Source organism: Miscanthus floridulus, chromosome 3 (assembly GCF_019320115.1).
Source record: "Miscanthus floridulus cultivar M001 chromosome 3, ASM1932011v1, whole genome shotgun sequence".
NCBI lineage: Eukaryota > Viridiplantae > Streptophyta > Magnoliopsida > Poales > Poaceae > Miscanthus > Miscanthus floridulus.
Window position 1 is genome coordinate 116320896 of NC_089582.1, and position 18450 is coordinate 116339345.

At 50.9% G+C, this 18450-nt stretch overlaps 1 protein-coding gene across 1 annotated transcript; it reads right to left on the reverse strand.

Moving 5' to 3' along the window:
- Positions 1-16070: 16070 nt before the first annotated feature.
- LOC136546611 (UDP-glucosyltransferase UGT13248-like) lies at positions 16071-17728 on the reverse strand. Its single transcript, XM_066538580.1, has one exon. The coding sequence runs from the start codon at positions 17624-17626 to the stop codon at positions 16205-16207; it is 1422 nt and encodes a 473-aa protein (XP_066394677.1). The 5' UTR covers positions 17627-17728; the 3' UTR covers positions 16071-16204.
- Positions 17729-18450: the final 722 nt, after the last annotated feature.

Genomic DNA, 18450 nt, shown 5'->3' on the forward strand with positions numbered 1-18450 from the left:
AATACACTTTTCCCGCAAGTACCTCGTCATGTTACGTCAACAAGATGCTCGAAATTTCATGTGAGTTCCTAGATACGGCCTCAACATACACCAAATATCATAAATATCATCTTTTGAACGACCAAATTCGATTATTCCATGCACCTGCAGTTCAAATTTGAAATATTCCATAAAATTCAACGAAACAAAAAAACTAATGAAATATAGCAAAAAAGTCAAAATTGTGCCAAATTTGAACATGGAGTTTTAAATAATATATTAAGGCTGCAAAAAAATAATGGGGCAAAAAAAATTTGCCGAGTGCTAGCCCTAGGGCAAAGAATTTTTTTAAAAAAACAAAAGCCTTTGCCGAGTGCCGGCCCGACCCAGCACTTAGCAAAGGGGGAAACCCTAACTAAATGTGTGGGCCGGCCCACACACTCACTCACTCCACACAACACACTCACGCACGCACACCCCCGCGCCCGCCGCCATTCGCCACCGCCAGCTCGCCCCGCGCCCACCGCCTGTCGCCGCCACCGCGCTCGCCCCGCGCCCGCCCCGCTCCACCCCGGCCCCGACCGCCCCGTCCCTGACCCGCCCCGCGAACCCCGCGCCGGCGCGCCGCTGGCCCGGCCGCGCCCCATCGCGGCGCCGCCCCTCCCCACCCCGGTCGGCCGCCGACCACCGGATCCAGGGTGCCCCAGCAGCGCCCGGCGCCGGCGCCCTCTGCCCGCCCTCGCCCCGCCCCGGCCGCGCCCCGCTCCGGTGCCACCCCGGTCGGCCTTCGACCATCGGTTCTGGGCCACCCCGGCTGCTCGGCGCCCCGCAGGGGCACGCCCGGGCACGCCTCGCCTGCCTGGCGCCAGCCCAAGACAGCAGCCCTGGAGGAACGAGGAAGAAGGTAGCAGGAAGAGGAAGGAGGAAGAAGATGGAGGAAGAAAAAAGAAGAAGGAAGAAGAAGAAGGAAGAAAAAGGAGGAGGAACAAGTAGAAGAAGATGGAAGAAGAAGAAGGAAGAAAAAGGAGGAGGAAGAAGGAGAAGAAAAAGGAAGAAGGAGGAAGAAGAAGGAGGAGGAGAAGGGGAGAGGGGGAGGAAGCCGAGGTGGAGGGGATGAACATTCGTCCACATTGTCCATGTCGTTCATCCACGTTGTCCATGCCGTTCGTCCACGCCATCATCCCCGCCCTCGCCGGAGGAGAAGGTAAAGCCGTAGGGTTGTCGGCCATCGCGCCGTTTATGTCGTTGATGGCCTTTGTGCCAGGTTTGTGGTTGTGTTGGCCATCGTGCCCCAAATGTGGACGTCGGCCATCGTGCCGATGGTTTTTCTTGCAGGTTTTGGAAACCTCCCCGTGCAGGGGAGGTTCTGCCAAAATTTTCAACTTTTAGTGATGTTTTTCTTCTTTTGCAGAGCAGGACCTGTCGGAGAGGACCCGAAGCACCTCAGCGACCCTGATCGTCTTTGTCGGCGTTGCGGTCCTGCCTGCACAGCGCCGACTCGCCACTGCACTGACTCGCCACTGCGCCGCTAGCCTGTCTCCACCGCCACCCTAGGTATAATTGAGCTCTCTTCCTTACCGTTGTAGTACGTAAATCGATGTAGCCTAGTTAGGCGTCTCCCGTCCAAAACAGATATGGTTGGAGGTATGCGGATCTCTGCATATCTATGACCGTATCTATTTCGGATTGTCCATGTTTTTTGGACAGCCCGTGGATATGTAGATGGGTTAGTTTCCATGTTCTGCTTGAATCCGAGATAGAGTTTTGGCACCACCTCACTGTTGTTCTCCGGATACACACTCTCCCTTCCAGGACGTGTATCGGGAGAACAGTGGGGAGGTGCTGCCGAAATTCTATCTTGGATCAGAGTAGAGCATGGAAACTAACCTTATCTACGCATCCGCGGGTGGGATTAGGACCTATCCTCACCTATTAGACAGTAGGCACGTCGTGCAGATGCAACTGATGGTTATATTACTCCGTTATGTGTATATGCTAGAGGATGGATAACCGTGAGTGGATGTACATGGGACGCCCAAGTCAGGCTCAAATCACCCGTGAATAGATGGATAAGACCGAGAAATTCTTGGACCATGCATTTAAGGCAACTAAGGGAGCGAGAGACATGTTCTGTCCCTGCAGCCAATGTGAAAACAAGAAAAGAAAAACAAGGGAAGTCATGGTGCAGCATCTTTGCAAGTATGGATTTATGCCAAACTATACCCGGTGGGTCTCCCATGGTGAAGCCTATCATCCTAGAGAGGAGGTCGTGAGACGACGCTTGGAGGCATTTGACGGTGATGGCGGGGTACCAGGATGATTAGGTGACTATGAGGATGCGACGTTTGCTGAAAGGCCTACGAAGGACAAGCAGGAGGATGAGGAGGAGCCAGAGCCAAGCGCTAAGGCGTTCTTGGCCATGTTGGATTTGGCACAGAAGGTCCTACATGAGAAGACAACGGTTTCTCAACTAGATGCCATTGGCCGCCTACTGGGGTTGAAGTCCTAGCACAACATGACTCGAGCCTGCTTCGATGCTATGATGGCAATTATTAGGGGGCTGCTTCCAGAGGGTCATCATCTGCCGAGCAGCTTGTATGAGTCAATGAGACTCCTTCGGGCACTGAAGATGTCGTATGAGCAGATACATTATTGTTCGAAGGGGTGCGTCCTATTTAGGGAAGAACACAAGGATGCAAAGTACTATCCAAAGTGTAAATCCTCTAGGTATGTGGAGGTAGACAAAGGTGATGGAAAGAAGGAGCAGAATGAGGACATCCCCATGAAAGTCCTAAGACACCTTCCGATCATACCGAGGCTCCAATGGCTATTCATGTCCGAGGAGTCCGCGAAACAGATAACATGGCACAAGAATGGCGTTCGATACAATCCTGATAAGATGGTACATCCAGCAGATGGTGAAGCATGGAAAAGCTTTAATGGCAACCATCATGGCAAAGATGAAGAGGCCCGTAATGTACGTGTTGCGCTGGCAACGGATGGGTTCAATCCTTATGAAATGATGTCGGCCCCATACACTTGTTGGCCTGTGTTCGCTATTCCCCTCAATCTCCCCCCTAGGGCCCTACTTCAACGGCAAAACATATTCTTGACATTGATAATTCCTGGACACCCGGGAAACAAAATGGATGTGTACATGCAACCTATTTATGATGAATTGATCAAGGCTTGGAATGAAGGCGTATGGACTTACGACCGAGCTACAAAGAAGAACTTTAGAATGTATGTTTGGTACCAGTACTCCATGCATGACTTCCTAGCGTATGGGATATTAGTCGGCTGGTGTGTCCATGGGAAGTTTCCATGCTCGGTATGCAAGGCAGCTCTATAGTTCATTTGGTTGAAGAAGGGAGGGAAGTTCTCATCGTTCGACAAGCATCGATAGTTCCTCTCTCTTGACCATGCATTCAGAGGAGACACCAAGAACTTCACGAAAGGTGTCACGGTGACCGACCCTACACCTCAGAAGATGACTAGTGCCCAAGTTCATGCTCAGATAGATGCTCTCGTGCTCCCGGCACAGAAAGATAATCCAAAGAAGGGTAAAAGAAAGAAAGTTAATCCAAAGAAAGATAATCCAAACAAAGATCGCTTTGTGGGCTATGGTGTGGAACATATGTGGACTCATAAGTCAGGATTAGAGAGGCTTCCCTATTTTGATGACCTTCTCCTTCCACATAACATAGATATAATGCACACTGAGAAGAATGTCACCGAAGTACTTTGGGCAACACTCATGGACATTTCTGACAAGACAAAGGACAACCCTAAGGCCAGAGTAGACATGGCAACACTATGTGACAGACCAAAGCTACAGATGCTGCCTCCAAGAGACGGCAAACCATGGAAAAGGCCTAAGGCCGATTACGTCTTAGAAAAGAAGCACAGGATGGAAGTGATACAATGGATGCAGACGTTAAGTTTCCCTGATGGGTTTGCAGCGAATCTAAGGAGGAGAGCGAACCCAGATACTAGCCGAGTCTTAGGGATGAAGAGTCATGACTTTCACATATGGATTGAGCAGCTTCTTCTGTCGATGGTTCGAGGCTACGTCCCTGAGCATGTCTGGAAGGTGCTGGCAGAGCTGAGCTTTTTCTTCCACTAGCTTTGTGCCAAGGAGATATCTCTGAAAGTGGTTGAGGAGTTGGAAAAAATGGCACCCGAGTTGCTTCGTAAGTTGGAGAAGATCTTTCCACCTAGCTTTTTCTTTTCGATGCAACATTTGATTTTGCACCTCCCGAACGAGGTATGAATGGGGGGGCCCGTGCAGAACCGTTGGTGCTATCCAATCGAGAGATGTCTAAAGACTGTTCGCTAGAAATGTGGAAACAAAGGTAGGATTGAGGCTTCCATAGCAGAGGCATTCATTCATGAGGTGTCAAACTTCACAACATTGTACTATAGTGAGAAGCTTCCTAGCGTGCATAACCCACCCCCTCGTTACAACGAGGATGAAAATGAATCGACCCTCAGCCTATTCAAAGGGCAACGCAGGAGATCAAGTGGAGCGGCCAAAAAGAGGCCGACCAATGAAGAGTGGCGCAAGATCATGCTCTACGTGTTGACTAACCTTGACGAAGTCGACAAGTATCAGGGGTAAGTTCTCAACGAACTTGTTACATACTCCGTAAATTTTCTGCATCCAACAACCTTGTTGCTTGTCGGTGCAGGGAATTTTTTGATCAATACTGGCATCTTTCAAGGCCACCTTCTGACCATGAACGAGAGACCCTTCTTCAACATGGTTCGCCTAATTTCGTTACATGGTTCCAAAGAGAGGTACCTTCTGACCAACTTAGGTTGTTTCAATTTTGGCATTCCTAGTTGCCTAATTTCATTTCTCTCCTGCTTGAGCTTGCAGTGCCAAAGTGATTTGTCTATAAGTGTCGAATTACGACAAGTGGCCAGAGGCTTTGACTATAAGGCCTTGTCATTTAACGCTTATGACATGAATGGATATTGCTTTCACACAACAAGCTATGAGAAGAGTCGGCCCAATCCAAGGACCACCAATACCGGAGTATTTACGCCCAGAGTAGTTACGCCCGGCGAGGAGCAGGAGGACTATTATGGCACAGTTGAAGAAATATACGAGCTCGAATTCCACGGTGAAAAAGCACCTAAGCCAGTCATATTCAAATGCCAGTGGTTTGATCCTGCAGTATCAAAAAAGTCCCCTAAATTTGGGATAGTCGAAACTAGACAGGATTCCTTCTATCTAGGAGATGATGTCTATATTGTGGCTCAACAAGCCAGGCAAGTTTATTATTGTCCATATGCTTGTAAAACCGACCCACGTCTTCAGGGTTGGTATATTGTGCACAAGGTATCACCACATGGTAAATGTCCTCCCCCAAACGATGATGATTACAACTTGAACCCACCCACGCATGATGGGGAGTTCTATCAACAAGACAAGGGGCTACCAGGGATGCTTGAGATAGACTTAACCGGAGAGATTGAAATGGAAGTAGACGAGGAATGGGTTGTTGATGAGGAAGCTACAGATGAGGTGCATGATCCGAGAGACTTGAAAATGCTTGACGGACTTGTACTTGACAATGATAGCGATGAGGATGAGGCTGTTGACAATTTGGAGGCTCTTGATAGTGATGACGATACCTATCGTCCAGATAATCCCGATCATGAAGAATATTAGAAATACATGTAATACTATGTTATTTTGTAATTACATTTTCTTTATTTTGCATCCCTTGCTAAGTACTTCTTGTTTATCTGTACTAATACTAGTTTATTCTTTTTAATTGCAGGTGATGGGGCCCACTAGGAGGTGTCAGTCGACTTACTCGAGACCAAGGGACACGCCACTGGCTGAGGACACGGAGGCGGAGACGTCAGAGAGGCAGAGGAGGTCAAGGGGCAGGCCTAGGCGGGAGCCGTCGACTGACCACGACCTTGGCTCCTCGCGCACTTCTAGGGACGATGACATCCCTCTGCCCACGATGGGCGAGGATGCGGGTCTGCAGATGTACGACGATGCCGTTCCACACACGTCTGAGGAGGGGGTTCCGCACACGTCTGAGGAGGGGGGAGGGGGTTTGACTTCCTCTTCAGCCTCGAAACCCTACTTGCGAGGTCCCAGCCAGCTCCCGAAGCGATCGATTGCACCCAAACGCCGCCCACTGATTGCACCCGAGGGGGATACGTATGTAACTTCATATGTTCTTCATTTGATATGTTGAAAAATCATAATAAGAGCTAATGTCAATGGGATCACTTGTGTAGGAACTGGATGCTTGTGGAGGAGGGGGTCCCGGCTCGCAATGTCAATGGGATCCTAGGACTTCTATACAGGGAACACTTCCCTGGCCTGGTGTGGACGTCAAAGGATGAGGACCCAGAGGTACCCTCGTTTGACCACTACGCCCTCGTCGCCACCGATGCTCCGCACAGAAACTTGGCGGATCGGGTGATTTCGGAGTTGTGGGTAAGCCTCAATTCATTGCATTCATTGGACATTCTTCAAATAAAATAATGGATACCTCATGTCTTTATGCAGGACTTCTTCAGATGCCAGCCGGGCTAGGAGGCAAGGGCGTATCAGGTGGCTTACGCTTCATGTAAAAGGCATGTCTCGGACTTGTATTACGAGGCCCGTCTTCAGGCGCACGTTGACTACAACGCCACCTACCGTAAGAGAAGAATCAACAAAACATAGGTGAGGAGACAAATAGAGATTCTAACAAGGGAGCAGTACCTACAGGTAAATAGAAAACATCTCCTGTTGATTTATTATGAGATTAACTATGCCTAATTTGATCTTCTGATGGATTGTAGGTGATTCCAAGCTGGTGCGCCACCCACCCCGATTGCTAGGCTGCTATAGTGGACAAATGGCTGGACGCGGACTGGCAGAAGGAGCACCAGGAGAAAAGCGACCAGCGAGCGCTGATGCTAGGTGTCCCTCACCACCAGGGCAGCGCCAGCCTCAGCAAGTATGCAAAAACATATGTAAGTCTACACCATTTGTCTAATCTAGCCGCGCTCAATTCTGCATGATTTCTAACCACATGTTGTTGTCTTTCTCGCAGTCGGCGGCGCACGGTGGCCAGCCAATTGGCCAACTCACGGCGTATGCTCTGGCCCACATGGGCCCGGCAAGGTCCAACATCGAGTACAACCCGGATGCGGGCCCAGAGGCGTACACCAACTCCAGCGTCCACACCCGCCTCACTTCTTACATGGAGGCGGCAAGGTCAGTCCACGGGCCAGCCTACGATCCGAGGACCGAGGAGCGCCTTGATCCTAAGATCATGATGCGGGTGGGGGAAGGCAAGAAGCATGGGCAGTTCTGGCTTGGCGACGGTGTCCTCAACACGGGCTCTACTCCTCCTCTGAACCGCCTCCGAGCAGCGAGCACGAGCTCTAGCGTGCCCATAAGCCAACGGTGGTGGCACTCCAGGTAAGTATTCCAGTTTCATTTGTCGTTCTTTGACTTTTACGTTCCTTAGCTCTGCAATATTGAAACATTGTGGTCAAATGTTGTAGGTCGAGCTGTAGCAACTTCGGGCCTAGCAGGAGGCCTAGGAAGCTGAGCGAGCGGCTGAGCGGGCCGAGTGGGAGGCCGAGCGTCAGAGGCTACAAGCTGCTGAGGCCCAGCAAGAAGGTTTGCTCAGGTTCGTGCAACAACTTGGGGAGCAACAAGGTTGGCAGATCCCATTACACCTGCTTGCACCACAGCCACCACCACAGTCTACTCCGGTGAGTATGTTTTACTTTCTGTGCTCATGCTTAGTGTCAAACCTAGAGATGGCCTTCGTGTCGGATTTGTTGATGTGTGGGCCTTCGTACCGGGTTAGTTGATGTGTCGGCCTTCGTGCCGGAAATGTGGTTGTCGGCCTTCGTGCCGACGTTTTTCTTGCAGGTTTTGGAAACGTCCCCCGTGCAGGGGAGGTGCTGCCGAAATTTTCAACTTTTCTTTAAACTCCTTACATTTTTATCTTGTCACTCACGTGCAATATCTTCTTTTTTGTGCAGCGGACATCGGGGGTGGCGTCGAACCAGGTCGGAGGGTCGCCGGCATCGCAAGTCGGGCCATCTGCACCCGAACCGTCGCCGGGATCACACGCTGGGGCGCAGTCGCCGTGAGCCGCTTGCGGAGTAGTTTCTATGTATCAAACTTGTGAACTTGTGGACTATGAACTTGTGGTTTGTAATAAATTGTGGATTTCGGACAAATTTGATCGTTTGTAATATATAAATGTGGTTTATAATTTATTGATGTTGAATTGTGGTTTCTATGCATTGTTGTTTAAATGGAAAAGCAAAAAACAAAAAAAAAGAAATTTAGAGGTGGCTTTGCCGAGTGCAATGACCATTGCACTCGGCAAAGAAAATTTTAAAAAAAACATGCTTTCCGAGTGCAATGGTCATTGTACTCGGCAAAGAAATTAAAATAAAAAATAAAAAACACTCTTTGCCGAGTGCCGGTGCTGTGGCACTCGACAAAGAGGTTTAAAAAAACAGATTTCTTTGCGAGCTGTGGCACTCGGCAAAGAGTTTTTTTTTTAAAAAAAATTAGACGGCGTCGGCCGTCGGCCGACGGCGTCAAATCTTTGCCGAGTGCCCACACGGCACTCGGCAAAGCCTTTGCCGAGTGCCCGAAATTTGGCACTCGGCAAAGCAGCCTTTACCGAAAGGGGATTCGACGGAGGCTCTTTGCCGAGTATTGCACTCGACAAAGGCTTTGTCAAGTGCAAAGCTGCCTTTGCCGAGTGCAACAGGCACTCGGCAAAGAGCCCGCCTCCAGTAGTGGTTGGTGGCGCAGAGCTTGCCGCTCTAGTGGAGAAGGCCATGGCAGGTCAGGTGTAGAAGGCCGTGTTAGGTCCACGCGCTAGAGAAGGCTGCGGCGGGCAAGAGGCGCAGTGGATAGGGAGGAAGACCGGCTGCCGCGTTTGGGCGCGGTGGAGATACCGGCCGGCGGAGCGAAGGCGTGATGGAGAGGGCAGCGTGGTGGAGAGCGCGGTCGCCGAGGCAGCGCGCCGGAGTGTGGTCGCGGAGCTACGGTGAGACGAGTTTTTTTAGAATGGTTTCGGGGTGAGTGGACTAGCAGATAAAAGACGATCGTTGAGCTTGCGCAACCAGCAACGGAGCGTCGAGTGGACGGACGTCCGCTTACCAGAATTCCCGATAACCATAGCGAATTCCTGCTTGGAAACCTGACGGACTGCCACCAATGTGGGATGAATTCCTTCAAAAATGAATTTATTCCGCACTGTCCAGAACTCCAGATGCTCCAACATAAAAGGATGACAATCTCCATCAAAAAAGAACCTGAAGTTGCTGCTTGAAGTCTTCAAAAACGGTAGTTGCACTTTTCTCGCGTATATGGAGACAAATCATCGATACCTTAACACAAAACAACAGTCATCGGACACATATTTCCTCTAAACGTCGTACGCACATGCTGAGCGTCCTTTATTAATGGCTGGCAAAGAGGGAAAAAAATTGGATCGGCCACTAGCGATCCAAGTGCAGGCACGACAGTGTCATTGGAGGTCAAGGCCAAGGTATTAATCCGGAATTCAATCTAGGCATTAACCCTGGATATGGTAGCCGGGGAAGAGACTGATGCGGCAACAGCTTTGCGATTGTGGTTGGTTATCTAGTGCCCACACGAGGGTAATAATGATTTTCTATTTTATATAGTCAACTGAATAGATCGAATTTTATTTACTAGAATATCACTGTTGGCTAGATTTGGTGATGTACACCCTTCAATCTAAACTATACTAAGTCGTTTTGGCTTTTCTAGTTATATATAACTTTTTATACGCATCAAGATATACATACATTATATGTAGATAAAACTGACAGTTTGGAACGGAGGTCGGAGGAAGTATAGATTCCTATTGAAAACATTGATCGGCTGCATGAAAATGATTCATACCCATCTCCTGCACGCCGCAGCGCGACAGGCCTTCAGCCCGAGCTGCTCACGCCGCGCGCGCGGCCCATCTCGCCGACGAGCGGCGGGCCTCCCATCCGCTAAGATAGCCTGTATCACAGACCATAGAGTGGAGCGTACACGCTGGTCGAAGGCGACGGCACAGTGACAAATGCGCCGCCCGCGGCGACAGCAACGGGCGACGCGCCGTGCTTGTGCTTGCGGGTGCGGGGCCAAATTGACCACAACGGGCGCGCGGCAGCTAGCTACTGCTCGCATGCATGACAGTAACCGCGCTAGGCAAGGATTAGAGAGTAGCAGAAGCAGTGCCGGTTTTTCCTTCTCCAGCCAGGCAGCCAGCGTAGACGACAGGCTTCAAATGTCTGTCGCGCGGTCGTAAGTCGCGAAACGCATGGTGCGAGCCGGAGACAAGAAACGTGCTTGTCATGTTATCCGTTTGCTATCGACATGAAACTGGGCACAGGCAGCACCAGATACTACCAAGAACGGCGAACTATATATCGACAAAACGATTTACTTCGTGCCGTCAGCTCGCTCGTCAGCCGTCCCTGCACGACGAAGAAAAGGTGTCGGCTCGGCCGCTCGGGTAGGTTAAGGTTGGGGAGGGGTTCGTTGGAGGTTGGTGCTAAGTGTCAACATGCATCATGCATTTGCGGGAAATTCGTCTCCCACAATATCAATCTGATATAGCAAAAGAATTGGAGCAGAAAGACAAATTTAGTCGGTGTGACATGTCCCATTTTGGACAAGATTTCCCTATTTATGTCCATGCTCTCACATGCCGATCAGACGTCAAATATTTACAGTAGCGGACTCTCAAGGCTTGAATGGAGCCCGAGCGAAGCTCTAAAACATCTATGAGTTTATGTGTTTTATTTTAACCTTTCAGCACGGTGCAAAAAACAACGGATTTCTCAACGTGCGATAGCACCGGAGCCCGAGGAGGCACGTCACGGGTCCGTGCCAGGTGTGGCCTGAAGGGGGTCGGGCCGGCGTGCCGCCCGGGCCGTGCCGAGCCGGGCGTCGTGCCTGACGGCCTGCTGGGCCGTTTTTTGGGCCGGACCGGCCCAAGAAGCACGGCCAATCCAACGTGTCAGGCTGGCCCGAGGCCCACGAAGGAGCGGCCGCTGCACAAGCTTCGACTGTCGGAGGAGGCCATAGCGCAGTGATGGAGTAGGAGAGGGAGCCTCCTCCACGCGGTGCCTACGGGATGTGGCGCGGCTGCGTGGGGGCGTGGAGGAGGAGGCCGCCGAATCCGCTTGGGATGAAGGATGGGGAGGCCGGATTGGCTTGGGACGAGGGATGGGGAGCCAGTCGCGTGGGAGGGCGTGGAAGAGGCGGCCGAGGTCGCATGGTCCAGCTCCAGGTGCGGCGGCGGGTGAGAGGGAGGGACGGGCCATCCGCGCCGCATGCCGCATCGAGAGGTCGCGATCATGAGGGGAGGGAGGGAGTGGCCCGGAAGGGGAGGGAGCGGCCGCCACGAAGGAAGTGTCGCGCCGGGAAGAGGGAGGTGCTCGGATTTGATGCCAGGAAGGGGAAGCAGAGTAGTCGCTGAGATAGCGGACACGGGTGGGAATGGCCGAGTTAGTGTACGGGCCACGTTGGGAGTTGTTGTTGGGCCATAGACATAGTGGGCCTTCATCGGGTCTTTGGCCATTTACCGGGCCGGGCCAGGCCAAAACGTTGTGCCTGGGGTAAGGCCCAGGCACGGGCTGCTCCCTTGGGCTGGGCCAACCCGGGCCTGCTCCGCACCGGGCCGGGCCATGCTCATGCTGGGCCAAAAGACGGGCTTTGGGCTAGGTCGCCGTGCCTCGGGCTGCATGCCCATATATACGTCCAGGGTCACTAGGCCCTAGGTCAACCACTGAATATATATGAGCTGGCTACAATGTTTTTGCCATAGTTGGATTCAGATTTGAGATCTTTAGTCCTTGTATCATATTGAGTTGTGAGATGCATGCACCGATTAGTTAAACTAAAACTTTTAAATTAAAGTAGTATAAAATATGAGACAATTAGCTTATGCTTTTTAACAATTTTTTATCACTTGAGTGCTTATATGCTATCACTACCGGAGACAGCTTCTTTGCCAAGTGCCTCAGGCACTCGGCAAAGGCCGATATACACTCGGCAAATCCTTTGCCGAGTGTTACACTCGGCAAAGGACGCTCGGTAAACAGTTTATCAGCAAAGACATCTTTGCTGAGTGCACTTTATTGGACAAGTGCCAATCCGACACTCAACAAATAAAAGTGGTCGTGACGGCGAGCGCCACCGTGACGGCGGCTTTGCCGAGTGCCAAGGTCAAGCACTCGGCAAAGGTCTCGCTTTGCCGAGTGTCGTTGACTTAGACACTCGGCAAAGGTGGTCACTTTGCCGAGTGCCGCCGGAAAGACACTCGGCAAAGTATGTAATGTTTGCCGAGTGCCTGTCCCATGGCACTCGGCAAATCTCTGATGTTTGCCGAGTGCAACGGTCTTTGCACTCGGCAAAGCATGTTTCCAGATAGTTCCCAGGTAGCCACTTTGCCGAGTGTCATGGCCATTGCACTCGGCAAAGTGACTGAAAACAGCATTTTTTATTTATTTTTTACATCCCATCCAAACAAACAGAAGATGTATATAACAAACATCACCAACATCACATATATATCATCAACACCACATATATATCACCAACACCACATATATATCACAAACACCACATATATATCACAAACGTCTCATGTCTCACAATATATCACAAATAAGTTCACAAGTAATCCAAGTGCTCAATCATCTTCAACCACAATTGCAAATAGAAGTATCATTAACAACCACAAGTATCATCACTGATTTGGTGAAGGATTCGCTGAAGCATGAGGATCGTTCGATGCCGCCGATTGATTCTGCACAAAGGAGAAGAGATTGCATGTGTGAGACAAGATAAATATATACCATACATGAATAAAACTTTCATACTCCACTAGATTTTGACCGTAAGCATGAACATACAAACTAAAATATTTATACTCACAGGAGTAGAACAGTGAGGAGGTGTAGGTGGAGGTGGAGCGAATAGCGAAGGTGGCGGAGCTATACCGTAGCGGCGTCAAGACTTTGCATGTACTAAAAAATCTCCGCCATCCTCTGCTGCTCGGCCTCCACCCTCTCCATCTTCGCCTGCATCTGCTCCCGTATCCTCCTCTCTTGTTCCAGTTGAGCCTACATCCGGTGGTGTGAAGTGTCCTGCCGAGGTCGTATGGCCGGGCTCCTACTCATGTTGCTTGCTCGAATCTAGGAGAGACTGGAAGTAGTGGCCGAGTCGATTGCGCCATCGCCAATCTAGTACCGCCCATGCTTCTTGCCCCCTGCCACCCTCATGATGACTTCTCCATCAAGGTCCTCGGTGCTCGGATCGTACTATGACCCATGGACCTCCCTTGCCATTGATGTGTACTCACTAAGGCGGTTGTGGATGGTCACATTGTTGTACGCCTCGGGCCCATCCTCCGGGTTGTAGTCGACGTCGGACGTCGCCTTGCCCTTGTGGGCCATAGCAAATGCCTTGAAGATGGAGCAAGGCTGGCCACCATGTGACGCCGACTGTGAGAAAAAATGCAAGATGATTAGAAATCATGCAGAATTGAGCGTTAGAATAAATAAATGAATTTACGTACCCATGTCTCTGCGTATCAGCTAAGGCTGCGGCTGTCTTGATGGTGTGCTACACCTGGCATCATCAAACGCCGCTCCCGGCACAAGTTGTGCATCTCCTCCCACCCACGTGAGCACCATCTATTCCTAGCACTAGGGATGCGCGGCGTCCTCCTGGGGCACCTGCTCCTCCTCCTCCTCCTCCTCACGCAATGGGGCGGTAGGCGATGACTCCCTCCTGCGGCTGCTCCTCCTCCTACTCTCCCCCGGTGCAGCGGTTCTTGTCCTTCAGTACAAGGACGTTAGCTTCCTCATCCCACCGCACACCATCTTTGTTCAATCACATGCAATTAAAAAGAGTAAATCAATAAGCACAGATAAACAAGAAGTACTTAGAAATAGATGCAAAATAAATAAAACATAATTACAAAATAACATAGTATTACATGTATTAGAAATAATCTTCATGATCGGGATTAGCTGGATCATAAGTCTCATCATCACTATCAATCATGTCGAAATAATCAACACTATCCGAATGAGCAATGTTGTCATTGTCATTGTCTAAATATAATCGCTCAAGCATTTGTAAGTCCTTCACATTTTGCACCTCATCTCCAGCGTCCCCTTCAATAACCGTTTCATTGTCTACTTCCATTCCGACCGTATCTCTTTCGAACGGGAGACGCATAACTGGGTTACGTGATCTACAACCATGATACGGAAAGAGGGGTTATACCTAGGGTGGCGGTGGAGTTAGGCTAGCGGGCCTGTGGTGGGTCGATGCAGTGGCGAGGCGACGCGGTGCAGGCAGACCCGCAGCGGCGAGGAAGGCGATCGGGGTCGCCGAGGTACTCCGGCTCCGCTCCGATGGGCTATTCTCTACAAAAAAAGAAACATAAAACTGTTAATACAAAATTTCGGCAGCACCTCCCCTGCACGGTGAGGTTTCCAAAACCTACAAGAAAACCAACGGCACGATGGCCGACATGCACATATATACGAACGGCACGATGGCCGACATGCACAAGATTATATCCAACCACATATATACAACAATGTCACAACCACTCCTACGACTACCACCACTGCTACTCTATCACTACTACTACCACAACTACTAGTAATACTACGACGACGACGACGGTAGGGCATACCTAGTGGGCGTCGTAGGGTGGCGGTGGTGAAGGGGCTAGGGCGCTGGTGGACAAGGCGACGGCTAGGGAAGCGCCGGGGACGGCGCGGGCGCGGGCGGCGGCGGGGCTGGCGCCTCCTTCTTCTTCCTCCTCCTCCATCCTCCTCTCTTTCTCCTCCTCCAGCGGCACGGGCGCGGGCGGGGGTGGCGGCGGCGCTGGCGCGGGCGTGCGTGTGTACGGTGTGTGTGGGCCGACTGTGCCAAGAGGTTAAATCCCCTCTTTACCGAGTGCCCCCGATCTGGCAATCGGCAAAGTTTTTTTTATTTTTTTTAATTCTTTGCTGAGTGTCACCTGGCCAGGCACTCGGCAAAGAGGTTTTTTTTTAAAAAAAACTTATTTTTTTTAAATTCTTTGCTGAGTGCCACCCGGACTGGCACTCGACAAAGAGGGGTTTTTAAATTTTTTAAAAATTCTTTGCCGAGTACCACCCGGACTAGCACTCGACGAAGAGGGTTTTTTTCATTTTTTTTAAAAAAATTCTTTGTCGAGTGTCATAGGTCCTGACACTTGGCAAAGAGGCTCCTTTGCCGAGTGTCTTCTCCTAACACTCGGCAAAGAGGCTCCTTTGCTGAGTGTCATTTTTTGATACTCGACAACCCACATTTTTTTCCGTTTTGACCTCCAAACTTTTTCTGCGGTCCTCAAACAATACCTGGTACTCCATGTTCCAATGTGGCACATTTCTCGGACTTTTTCTATATTTCTTTAATTTATTTCATTTAATTGAATTTTCTTGGATAATTCAAATTATAATCGCTAGTCATTCAAATAATGAAAAAATGAATGGAAAAATGATATTCATGGTATTTAGTATAATGTGAGGCCGTATTCAGGAATAGACCACCAATTTCGAACATCTTATTCACGAAACATGACCACGAATTTGCGATCGAGTTGTTTTTTAATTCTATAAAAAGCAAACGATGTCCGAAAATCATGAAACTTGTCAAGATGTCAAGATATCATATGTGGAGGCTGTGATAAAAAATTGAGGAGGTTTCGCGAAACCGAAGTCGGCCTCTTCGCGCAAGTTATTGTTTGACACTCGGCAAACCTAGTCTTTGTCGAGTGTTATTCTTTGCCGAGTGTTCGGCACTTGGTAAACCACCTTTTTGCCGAGTGCCAGTTGTTTGCCGAGTGCTTTCTCTCTGGCACTCGACAAACAGCTGCTTTACCGAGTGCCCGATAAAAAACACTCGGTAAAATCTGGGACACTCGATAATATATAATTATATATTGCACACGCCCTACCAAACAATCATTTACATTTTGTGTTGACAAAATTTTGGGGTGCAATTTATACGCTGGAAATTGATCGAGAGCCTCCATACGTATCGACCATCTCTTCAAATGTATAGGAGACGCGGATATCTTTGTATATATTAAGAGGTGAAACCGTATAAGCAACGAACGAGACGTCAAACGGTGGATCCGGACATGATCAATCAGTTGGCAGGAGTCACACGAGTGGAGTGTCCAAAACAGGATAGGAAGTCCGAGATGGCGACATCCGAGCTACCGCCTTCACCCATGGCCTTCCTTGCCTTGCCGCTCCAGTCCAGAGCTCTCTTCCTAAACTCCTTGCACATTTCACCTTCCATGACGTCCCGCACGCACCTCTCCATCTCCGCGCTCCTCACCACCCCCTGGGCATCCGGGCGCACCCGTACGCCGACACGCCACACGTCCTGAATATACTTGGCATTCGTCGTCTGGTCCGCCCAGTTCGGCATCGCCACCATGGGCACGCCGGCGCTGAGCGCCTCCACCGTCGAGTTCCAGCCGCAGTGCGTGAAGAAGCAGCCGACGGAGGGGTGCGCCAGGACCTCCAGCTGCGGGCACCACGACACCAGGCGCCCCCTGCTGGCCTTCGCCGCCTTGTCGTCGGCGAAGCCCTTGGGTAGCTTGGCAGTCTCCGTGGCCCGGACGACCCACAGGAAGGGCTTGCCGCTGCTGTAGAGGCCCTCGGCTATCTCGCTCATCTGGTCCGGGCCTAGCGACGCCATGCTACCGAAGGAGACGTACAGAACGGACCGCGCCTGCTGGGCGTCCAGCCACGCCATGCTTTCTGCCGCCATTGGGGCGTGCAGGTGGATGCCGTAGGACACGTCGTCCGGCAGTCGGTTGTCGAGGAACGCCGACGGTACAGTCGGCCCCACCATCTTGGCTCTCCACGTATACGCCAAGTAGTCCGCTTCCTGCGGCTCCAGGTCGTAGAACGAGTTGACGAGCACATGGTCGGCGGTGTCCAGCCCCAGGAACTGGTTCAGCAGCAGCTCCCGGAAACACGGGGGGTACCTGATGTCAGCGAAGAACGTGGGCACGTCGCCGACCTCGAGCTGCGTCGACAGCCCGGGCAGGTCCCGCAGCACCTCCTCCGGGCGCAGCAGCGGCGGGGGCGGCACCCGGCCGGCCCACGCGTGCGCGTACACGATGTCCACGGCGCACGGCTGAGTGAGGAACGCCGCGGACGCCGCGCCGCGCCGCCTCGCCACGCGCTGCGCCCACGGCGCGACCGCGTCGTACACCACCACGTGCACGGGCCGCCCCGCCTCCGACTCCGACCGGAGGAGCTCGTCCAGCGTCTCGGACCCGACCGACTCGATCCGCTCGAAGTAGGGGACGCCCATCCCTCCTAGCTCGTCGGGGCCGCGCTCGTCGCAGCCGTCGGAGATGGCGGCGACGTGGACCGAGCTTGGGGTCGGCTTGGTCGAGCTGATCACGAAACGGGTCGCCGCCAGGGTGCACCGGACGCCACTGCGGCCGGCGAGCCGCTTGCCGAACTGGAGCAGCGGGTTGATGTGGCCCTGTGTGGGGAATGGGAGGAGAAGAACGTGGACGCTTTGGTCGGACGACCTCGCCGCCATGGTACAACTAATGAGTGAATGAATGTGCTGATTCTATATCACAGATAGATTTGCAATGGCGGTGTTCTTGGGAAGTACGAGAGTGCAAGTGTTGCTCTATATATAGATAGACGACGTCCGTCGTGAACTCCTCATGCTTCAGCGACAAATCATCAGATGCTGAAGCAAAGCCCAAGCGGCCAACTGTTTCTATTGAATTCGGTGAAAAACGGATGTCCTGGATCTGCACCGGCAGCGGTGCCGGTCCTAAGATTCTGAGGGCGAACTCGTCCCTATATATAAATCTTATAATATATATAAGTGCTATTTTTTTTGCAAAGCGAAAACAAATCCAATGATATATTTTTAATTTAACATATTTGATAATTATCGAGGAACAATGTAGACTAAAACTAATATGATTACCTTAAGGAAGAATAGAATTCCATAATATCCATTGCTTCTCATAAAAAGATGGTTGTTCGGGCGTTTCTTGATAAAAAAAAATCATCAAGGACGGTATTGAGATCAATAGTGTCCAAGATATCCCTCTCGATGGTGCACATAGCCAATCCATTTAACCTTTCTTGCGACATAGTTGATCTCAAATAGTTCTTCAACAACTTCAATTTTGAGAAACTTCTTTCAGCTGAAGCTACAGTCACATGTACACTTCAAAGGATTCGATAGGCAGCTGAAACATTTGGATAGCAATCTGTAGCTACAACCAACTCCAGAATCTCAAGCACTGACATGTCTATTAAGAGCATCCGCAGGGAACTCAAGATTCAATTCTCTCAACGGTCCGTTTTCAATCAATATATCTCTACCCTTATTATCAAGAT